This window comes from Limulus polyphemus, unplaced genomic scaffold (assembly GCF_000517525.1).
Source record: "Limulus polyphemus unplaced genomic scaffold, Limulus_polyphemus-2.1.2 Scaffold2699, whole genome shotgun sequence".
Classification (NCBI taxonomy): domain Eukaryota; kingdom Metazoa; phylum Arthropoda; class Merostomata; order Xiphosura; family Limulidae; genus Limulus; species Limulus polyphemus.
Genome location: NW_013668309.1, coordinates 75,675 through 86,718, shown reverse-complemented (window position 1 = coordinate 86,718; position 11,044 = coordinate 75,675). Strand labels below are relative to the sequence as shown.

Below are 11,044 nucleotides of genomic sequence, written 5' to 3'. Positions count from 1 at the left end.
TTAATTTCAGTGCCTAAAACTTACTTTTCAATTACTATGGTTAAAATGAAATGTGTGTTACCGCACTAATCGAGTATTATGCACGTACTCATCGAATATTGGTTATAAAAAAAATTTAAGCGCACTAAACGAAAACGCATTAATCGAATGCACATTAATCGAGGGATCCCTGTACTATTACCAAACATTTTAACAATGCGAAGAATTTCGTTTCATAGTAAAGTATATAGCGCCAGGTCTTCAAGGTATAAAAAGAAAGGAGAGAAAACGGAACAACAAGCTATAACTAATCAGAATTCAAAAAGGCGGGATATTTGGAATGATGTTGAAACCTGTATTTCTTTTAACGACATAATTTGTGTATAATGTCAGGTATTAACAGGGTTTAATATATAACATTATAAGTTTAAGCATACGTGGACAGTTCATCAGATTTTACGTTGGTAAGAAGAGTACATTTTATAGTAAAAACAAAGTTAGTGGTAAAACAAGTTACACCTAAAACTAAAACTAGTAACAGTTAACTTTCAAATAGGAGCAATACTAATACTACTTTTTTACTAGTAATACTAATAGTAATACATTTTAATCCTATTTAAATTTAAGTACATAGCTTTAGGTCTTCTCAGTTGTCAGAAAGCTGAGAAAGGTAATACTACTAGTTCTACTAATGAGTACTAGTAGTACTATCAAGTACCATTGTTACTAATACTAGCATTAAGCATATTCGCATTTTAATTTATTTAAAAATAATGCTTATTGTTGCAAATACGTTAAAAACTTTGAAAACATCAATTTATTCAATGCTCTGTATTAGTGTATAATATTACTAGTATTAGTAAAACATAATATTGGTAATATTATTACTGATAGTAAGGCTTAGTAACAAAAAACAAAATAAACCTTAAATAAAAAAAAAAGTAAACTAAATTGCAATTTATCAATGCTGCAGCTTGTGGGTTATTAGCTTTCTCTCACTTTCAAAATCTGGTCAGTATTTTACGAGAAAAATCAAAGATGTTTTAAACTGAAGTCATGTGTGGTAAGGTAATTGTTTGTGTTATAATGTTGTATATTCAAATAATAAGCATACAAGTCTGTATGTATGGTCTAATAAATATGCTGAAGTTGAGCATATAGTTCCATTCTGGTAATTGTAACATTGTTAATAACAGCACTTTATGATGGATATAAGATTTGACTTGTAATATTTAATACTGAAATAGTTAACTTGTTAAAACTAATAATTCTCACTCTTAGGTTACTAGAGTTAATTTATTGTTTAAATAATAGGCATGTTTCTCAAACAGGTAGTAAGTTTATTTTATGATCTTTAATTTGGAGTGCACAAGTAATAACAAACCAGTATTTTGTGTATCTTACACCTAACTACGAAGAATCACTGTTATTTAAACTTGCATGAACATTAAGGATGTGTTCAAGTTATAATCTTCATCAATATAGTTCAAAATACTTGCATGGGTATATAAAGGTTATAAGTGAAATCAACCATGTTTTAAGTAAAACCAGTGAACAAAGGTTTAAAATAAAGGAAAAGCTTATCTAATGTTACAACTATAAAATAAGATAGTGATAAAAAGAATTGTTTTTTTTTTTAGCTTTACCAGAACATTTACTATTTGTACTGTGTCTGTAATGTTATAGAGCAGGGGTTCCCAGACTTTTTAGAATCGCAACACACTATTCATGACCACAGCTTATGGCGACCCACTGAAATTTACTGGGCAAAAACATATGAAAGAATATAAAAAATATTATTTATTCATATTCACGTATTTCAATTACATTTAAAAATACTCACGTATTTTCAATAACATTTCCAGAACTTATAAATGCTATAACTTTTGATTATTGATATCTATAGTTTTTTTATTTCTAGATATCCTTTGTAAGTAGATATCTAACCTTTGGTTACAGAATTTTAACTTTTGATTGAAATAGCATAGGCGTAGGAGCCTGGGGTGCATTATATCTACATATAATCAAAGGATACCTAGAAATATAAAAAAACTATAGATATCTATAATCAAAAGTTAAAATTCTGCAATCGACTGATAAAACCGGTACTATAGCTAAAGTACTGTATGAATAGGTGAAAATTGATTTCCTTTTTACGATGACGATTGATTAAATTGAGAGCATGATCAACCCTGATTCGTTAAGCTCGTCAAAACAACATACTGCTTGATACAACAACAGCCTGGCAATGAAAGCCTGAGTCTTGAACTATCTCGACAGACAGCGTTTAATTGAAGCTAATGCGTAATTCTAGTATAACTTTTTACGACCCACTAACATTCCGCTTGCGACCCACCAGTGGGTCGCGACCCATAGTTTGGGAAACGCTGTTATAGAGGATTCTCTAAATTCTTGGGATTTCTTACAGTTGAGGCCACCAGGGCTGACAATTTATTTCAAAAGCAGTATCTGTTGTAAGTAAGTTGATTTATGATGCTTCTTATGTTCTTTTCATATGATAGTTGTGGAATACATATATATATATACACATTTTCACATTGTCATTCATTTGAGATTTTTTCTTTTTATCACAAGTTTTTCAAGATGGCAATGGCAGTTGCTGAACAAAGTGAAGAGCTTGAAGAGTGTGAAGATTTTGGTCCACAGAAACTGAAGAAATTAGAGGTAACTCATTATTTATTCAACAAATATAATATTAAAAGTATATACATGTTCATCATGAGTCTTACATTTATTGAAAAAATTTTGTGCTATTGTAAAAACCTTGATGTTAATTACCACCTATTTCAAGTGAAGACCAGCCAGTTCCTATCCAAAAATTTTACAAATTGTTTTAAACTATATTAACTTTTACAACACTTTTCAATTACATTTTAAAACAATATACTTCAGTAACTATATTTTAAAATGCTTATTTTCAACCATCTTGCGAATTGGCTGAAATCTACCTTTGAACCAGTGGTTTGTAACCACTGACCTGGGATATTGTTTTTTGCATATAATGACATTACGTGTGTTGTTTTATACTATTAAGCTCTTACTTATTATATTCTATATTTAGTTTATGACAAACAACAGTTTGTTGGAAGCCTGTAAACAAGTTTTCTGTGATGCATCAGGTGTTTCCCGTTATTATGAATATATCATGTTTATATAAACCATTGTATTATATGGAATAGTTTTAATCAAAGCCAGAGATATGAAGCTTCCATAACATACAGTTGGTGAAAAGTATCATAGTAGGGTATAGGTTAATTTTATATATTAGTTTGCTAAAATAATTTTTTTAAATTGCAATTTTACCCGACACATTTAAAAAATATTTTTTAAGGAAAGAAAATAGTTTGAAGTGATATACGTTTATAGGAATTCAATTTCATACTGTCAAAAATATAAATAAAAAATAAAGTGTGTGTTTCATAATTCTATAAATGACTTCTTTCTTAAAAGGGTAATGGAATCAGTGCTATGGATATCAAGAAACTTGAAGAAAAAGGTTTTCATACTGTTGAGTCTGTTGCATTTGCTCCAAAGAAAGAATTGCTTTGTATAAAAGGGATTAGTGAAGCAAAAGCAGATAAAATATTGGTAAGCTTGAACAATTAATAATAAGTAGCATATCAAAAATAATGTTTGTATTAGACCTTAAGACATGAATAAATGTAATGTTAAAGCACAAGATGTTTGTATTATTCAATCTTAAGCCTGTAATGAGCCAGTTAAGAAAATGGTGTTAAAATTATAAACTATTTATTTTGGTATGTTTTTCATGCTAAGTTTATTGCTTTATCAGTTTTAGGTTCCCTTCCAAAACGTTTTATAGAGAAATTTAGAAAGTACATGTAAATCAACTTCACTAAAATACAGATAGTATAATTATATGTACATATATATATGTGTGTGTTTTTGTTAAAGTAAACTTTTTTTAACAATGAAAACTGAACAATACTGTTTATTCATAAAGACTGAAGTTTTCAGCATGGGACATGTTTAACTCCATAACAATACTACATGTTTGATGTTGTTGGTTATTATAACTTGTGTGTATTGTTTATGGTTCTTGAATTATGGACGTTTTCAGTTGAACAATAAGTGGATGCAACTGTTCTTGATGAAATGTGTAGTTGAAACATTGTTAACATGTATATATATTGTTGATTTAACACAAAAATAACCACATGTTTCTAAATGAATCCAAGGACTTCTGTATAAATAAGGTATGAAAAATATACTACCTTAAAATACAAAAATAGTCAAAATGCAAGTTACTTGACCAAAACATGACCAGCATTTTTCCATCTTATTGCTATTGTAATCATTTTTATTCTGTTATTCTTGAATTTGTGGCTCATAAAGTCACATCATCAAATACTTGAGAGTGAAATAAGCTTAACATGAGTTAGAATAAATATATACTGTTATTTTATTTTTATAAAATATAGTATTCTAAAATGTATGTAAAAACATTTCAGGCTGAAGCTACAAAACTAGTGCCTATGGGTTTCACAACAGCCACTGAGTTTCATCAGAAGAGATCAGAGATTATACAGATCACAACAGGCTCTAAAGAGCTAGATAAATTACTTGGAGGTAAGGCATCACAGTTTGTACAGATCGTAAAGTTTCTAATGTCTTCCTCCTAGTAACTTATCTAGCTGTTGTAACCTGTAAAGTTTCTAATGTCTTCCTCCTAGTAACTTATCTAGCTGTTGTAAGTTACAACAGCTATATAAGTTACTAGGAGGAAGACATTAGAAACTTTACAGGTTACAACAGCTAGATAAGTTACTAGGAGGAAGACCTTAGAAACTTTACAGGTTACAACAGCTAGATAAGTTACATGGAGGAAGACCTTAGAAACTTTACAGGTTACAACAGCTAGATAAGTTACTTGTAGGAAGACATTAGAAACTTTACAGGTTACAACAGCTAGATAAGTTACTAGGAGGAAGACATTAGAAACTTTACAGGTTACAACAGCTAGATAAGTTACATGGAGGAAGACCTTAGAAACTTTACAGGTTACAACAGCTAGATAAGTTACTTGTAGGAAGACATTAGAAACTTTACAGGTTACAACAGTCAGATAAGTTACTAGGAGGAAGACATTAGAAACTTTACAGGTTACAACAGCTAGATAAGTTACATGGAGGAAGACCTTAGAAACTTTACAGGTTACAACAGCTAGATAAGTTACTCAGAGGTAAGATGTCAGAGATTATACAGATCACAACAGTCAATACCTTAGACAGATTCCACATGCAAGATCATGTCACCCATTATCACAAAAATGTTTTTATCTTTTGGATATAGGGCTGTTAATATTTGTTTATATAAGTAAGATGTTGGAATTATACAGATCACAACAGCTAGATAATTCACTTGAAGGTAAAGTATCAGAATACAGATCGCAACAGGTTTTTATAGAGCTAGATAATTGACTCAGGGGTAAGATGTCGGATATACAGATCAAAATAGGCTCTAAGTTACTCAGATGTAAAACATCAGATATCATACAGTTAATGATGTTTGGTCCCCCCCCAAAAAAAAGCCTGAACTTTAGTTCTAGATAGTGTTTCTCTAATAACATATCAAATGTTTTATTTCCATCTGTAAGTCATAGCCTTTTATATGTCTACTAGATTGAGTACCTGCCTGTTGAATGGGTGAAATAAAAACTCGTTTATAAGAATTATATCAATAGGAAATTAGATTTGGGAGATCACCCCCCCCCCTCCCCCTCCAAATGACCTTCCTCATCCTATATCACTGTGTCAAGTTTGGTGTTGATTGATCAAGAAATGTAGAAATGTTTAAGGTACAGATACACATATTAATGTTTATTTATATAATTACTATTTACAACTAATGTATAAAAAGCAGCATTGTTATCTTGCAATTAAATTGTTCAAACAAGCAATAGAGGTACTGCTCTTACAATGTCTTTGTGTTTTAAAAAGTTCACAGAAAAAAAAACAATTGCTGAACAATTTGTATAAAAAGAAGTAACTAGAGGTGTTTGGAAGTCGACCAACACCCACTGACAAGAGAAAAGGCAGAAATTTACAAATCTGATAAATGGTAAAAAACAGAAGCAGTTTTATCACTACCACATGAGTAATGGAAATGCAATTTGAAATTCTAACAATAATATTCTGTGTAACACTTGTGTACATAGGAGACATTTTTTATTCAAAAAAGTTTTGTTACTGTGTTTATAGCTATTATTTCATCTATATTTTTTGTTTGCCCTTATATTTAAAGAAAATGATATATTTTCATCAAAATACTTTGATGCATTTGTATTTGGGCCTTAGCTTCAGAAAGACTTGAAGATTATAGAAATGAGAATTTTTGATTATACACATGCTGACAAAATAGGTTTTTTTTATGCTTTTTGCTTTTTTTTAACATCTTTCTTGTTAAAGAATAAACGTGTATTTTATTATGTAAAAATCCAGTTAAATGAATGGAAGCCTCCTCCATAAACTATCTTGTAACTGTGTAAAATTTGAAATGAAACTAAGTCATTGAACATATCTTTGGAGATCAGCAGCACATGGTTTGAATAGACAATAGTCAGTGCTATATTTATGATCATCATTTAAGATTTGATCACAGCTACCCATGATGTATTTAAGATTTGATCACAGCTACCCATGATGTATTTAAGATTTCGATCACAGCTACCCATGATGTATTTAAGATTCGATCACAGCTACCCATGATGTATTTAAGATTCGATCACAGCTACCCATGATGTATTTAAGATTCGATCACAGCTACTCATGATGTATTTAAGATATCAAATCTATAATCAATATACCAGAGGAAGAGAAAAAACAACAGTATCCATCTTAAGCTCTTCTCGGCGTCTTCAATGGAAGAAAGTTATTGATGTCTAAATTAAAATCACAGATTAGGCCTTGTGCTATGAAGAACTACATCAGATATTCTGAGGTGAAAGGTAAAAAATAATATAAGTAGCAGGGTCCCAAAGAATCAGACAAATGACACTTTGGTAAGAAGTTAGAAGTCATACAAATAACAGCAGTCAAATATCCCTAAAACAAATTCTTAGAGATCATATAGTTGAAGATAGGCTTCAGAGCAGGATAAAATAGCCCAAAGAACTAGATAAGCTACTCAGAAAAAGAACTGAACAGATTATTTGAGTAACAGATCACACAGCCAACAAGTCTCAAACAATGGACAGATGAGTGAAAAGTGAGAAATTTCATGCTTCTTATAAAAATATCCAGTTGCATAGTTTCGGGCATTTTGTAGCTATGACTTGAATGTGGGGATTGTATGAACTTACCTTTTTTTAATTACAATGATTAGATATTTTACACAAAAATCTTTAAGTTTATACTTAGATGTCGTAAGTACTGCTAAAGTGAATGAAATACATTCTTTTCTGTTCTAGGTGGAATAGAAACAGGCTCCATTACTGAGATCTTTGGAGAGTTCCGTACAGGCAAAACCCAGATATGTCATACTTTGGCTGTAACATGTCAGGTATAACTTTCTGATTGGTTGATAGCAGTTTAAAGTTTAGTATATTCATAATCTCAAATGAACTGAGTCATTTATTTAATTTTTTAAGTCTCTTGTGCAAGTAAAAAGGGAACCATATTCACATAGATAAGCCTAGAATATTGCATTTGCAGCAGAATAAAAAAATTAAATATATTAGTATTATTATTGTATTTTCAGTTTTAATTCTGAAATAATTTGATTAAAAAATGCATATTTAATAACAACTGTGAATGCTCAGTTGACTATGAAAGGAATGGCATCTGCCTATTAGAGAAACACTTGTAGAAGTATATTAGTGACTCAACAATCTACTTATGGAGCTCAAGTGCAGAGGATGATGTTTCAAAAGTCTTCTGTCTTTCATGTTCTGCTCATGTGGTAATAGATTGAAGTATTTATGTCTGATTTTATTATAGTATATATTGCTTTGCACTACATTATGAACATTTGAAATTAACCTCAGCTTGTAATCTGCCCACAACTCCACGGTATTGTTATTTAGTCACCTTCACCACATGCTTTGCTGTTACCAGAAGAACGTCAGTTCCCAGCTGTATGAAGTACACGCTTCTATATGGTGATGAAAGGAGCAGACAAGGTAGTAGTAGAAGCATAAGAACCATAAAACAAATGAAACACTGTCCTGTTCTTTTTTGTCCCTAAATGGCACTAGTAATAGCATCACATAGTGGATGACCAACAGATGCTGTGTTGTAGATCTATGTAAAGTAGACCCTTGATGCCTCATGTGATTGGACTTCGGTCTGTAGCAGGTTAGTATCATGCAGGGACAGAACAGGACAAGACTCGGTTGTCTGAAAGGTGTATCTGAGTACATGACTTGGCTCATCTTGCCTTGCCATCTGCTCTCATTTTTTCACCTTAAAACTTTTGTAAACCTAAGGTCTTTGTGAAGCATGGAATTCAAATTTTACACAAATTCACATCTTCATATGCGCATTAAGTTGCACATGTATCAATTACATATTACATGGAGGACCATTCCAAATCATGTTATGTTTTTTTTTTCCCATTATTTGCTGTGGTAAAGCAAAACCTTGAAGCATCTGGTTTTTGGTAGCAGAAAAATGCTTCAAAGTTTTTGTATAGCAGGCTACACAACTATGCACTGTTACTTCACATATGTAGGAGGATGTCCACACCATTTTACATAACAGATCACAAATGCAGACACTTCTACTTTACAGTAACATAATGATTTAAATAGTAGATGACATTGTTACACATACAAACTCAGGTGCCACTGATGTTGAGAGTAGGAGGTAATTAAAATAAAGCAAAACAATGTGTGTGTGTGGGGGGGGTCCGTGCCCCAGTGAAAGCTATGTGAGCAATAATCCATGTAAAGGATACAGGGGGATCAGAAAATGGCTTTTACATATTCAAAAGTTGTGTCCTGAGAGAATATTTGCTTACTTTTCTCATTTATGTAGGAACTTCTACCAGAAGAGTTGCTGAACATCTTCAATCAAAATTACAATCAGTAATAACTAGTCTAAATTACGAGTGACAGGCAAACAACAAATAGCTATTCTTGCTGTTACCAGTGTTTTGGACCCTTTTTGACCACTGTCCTAGGTTATCAATTGGCTATCCTTGCTGTTATCAGTGTTTTGGACCATTCTGACCACTGTCGTAGGTTATCAATTGGCTATCCTTGCTGTTATTAGTGTTTTAGACCCTTTTTGACCACTGTTGTAGGTTATCAATTGGCTATCCTTGCTGTTATCGATGTTTTGGACCATTCTGACCACTGTCATAGGTTATCCTTGCAGTTACCATTGTTTTGGACCCTTCTCATATTTAATAATTTTCCTATCAGAATACATTTTTGGCAGAGTCATTAAATAAATAATAAATTGTTTTAATAGCTAGTATTATTCACTTGGCCTGAGTGAAGAAACAAAAAGACTTTCATTAAAAGTCAAATTTTTTATTAACTTCTGAATTTAAAGTTATTCTTGCTAACAATTTCATATTGAAAACTAGAAAATGAAATTTGTGTAGGCAATAAATCACCACTTTTAGGAGTCGATGAAAGTGATATACTCAAAATTTATTATATTCAGTAGTTCTACAACAGTGGTTCACAAACTTTTTTCACTGATAACACCCTAACCCACTTACCTTGATTTGCATGATACCCCTGCTGCCACAGTTTTTTTTTTTTCTGTTTTTAATTTTTCTTTGCCAAGTGAAACTCTAACGACACTCCTTGCAACTTTACACAACAAACCACCGTTCTACAGTCTACCTCAAGATTTTGGTAGTATCAACTAAGTTCAGTTGTGGAGAATGTCTTATGATTAAATGGTTAAACAGACGGGAAGTAATCATATACTAAGTTGAGCCAAATGAACATGACACTCATTCACAGTCAAATGGAATGCACATTTAATGCATGGAAAGTTGTCAGTGTTCAAAAAATTTAGTTCTTGATGAACTGCAAGTGATGAAGCACTTATGTTAAATTATGGCCATCAACATGAAGGAAGATCTCCGATTGAAAACAGGATGTAAAATCTAAAATAATCCTGGAAACCCTCAGACCTGGGTCTTAATGATACTCCTACAAACATGATTCTGAAGCAAGGCCAATTAATTCTTCAGGAAACTTCTTATTCTCTAGAATTGAAATATTTATTGGTTTCTAGCTGAATGCTGAACAGAGTGGTAGTGTATTCACTAATCCAATAATTTAGGAATTACAGCATTTGCTTTTCATATTGTTACGACAGCGGAAGTCACATGATGCTGCTAGCGCATTTGGCATTGGTAGCATGCATAAAATTTCTCAAATGATCATGAATGAACGGGGAGGCCCAAGTTTGTTCGAGACGCCCTCTTTTTGGTATATAAGCCTGGCGGAGAAAGCCTGCGGCAGTGAATGAAGATAGTTCCGGGTAATTTACGATTTTGTTTCAAGCTAGTGTGCGAAGTTATCGAGATTGTGAATCACTGTGATTTATAGCATGTATTATAAAAGTAGTTAAGTTTAAAGTGGTGAGAAACATATTGATTGTGAAATTACTGTGTGCTAAAAGTTTGTATCGAGGAAGAATAAACTAGTTTAACCAAAAAAGGACTTGTATCGCTGATGTTCCTCGGAAAGAATTTATACTGGAAATTATCAAACAAGCATATACGCAACAATATTGTATCAAATCTTTTTGATGCCTTTAAGTTTCCTGAAATGTATATATAAATAAAATTCTACAAATATAATAGAACTTTCATAAACTGATTTTTTTTTTTTTTTTTTTAAAATAATTATATGTTAAAAGGTATATGCCCTGAAAAATTGGAGGTGTTACGATATATTCTTTGCTTTCTAGTTGCCCATTGATCATAATGGTGGTGAGGGCAAGTGTTTGTATATTGACACTGAAGGTACCTTTAGACCAGAGAGGTTACTAGCTGTTTCAGAAAGGTGAGCTCTTTTTTTTTTTTATAAAATGTTAATGTTGAATTAACAGTCACA

General features: G+C 31.7%; 1 protein-coding gene across 3 annotated transcripts in view; it reads left to right on the top strand.

Moving 5' to 3' along the window:
• LOC106467664 (DNA repair protein RAD51 homolog A) overlaps positions 1-11,044 on the top strand; it is a 20,002-nt gene that overhangs the window by 336 nt on the left and 8,622 nt on the right. The window contains exons 1-6 of one of the 3 annotated variants that reach the window (XM_022395867.1): positions 236-372; positions 2,575-2,664; positions 3,451-3,588; positions 4,473-4,590; positions 7,430-7,521; positions 10,899-10,993. In XM_022395867.1, the coding sequence (XP_022251575.1) occupies positions 2,584-2,664; positions 3,451-3,588; positions 4,473-4,590; positions 7,430-7,521; positions 10,899-10,993 (524 nt within the window). In that variant the 5' untranslated portion in view covers positions 236-372; positions 2,575-2,583. Of the gene's footprint in view, positions 1-235; positions 444-2,574; positions 2,665-3,450; positions 3,589-4,472; positions 4,591-7,429; positions 7,522-10,898; positions 10,994-11,044 lie in introns of those variants that run through there. The other 2 variants (XM_013928036.2, XM_022395866.1) reach the window with 2 other exon arrangements.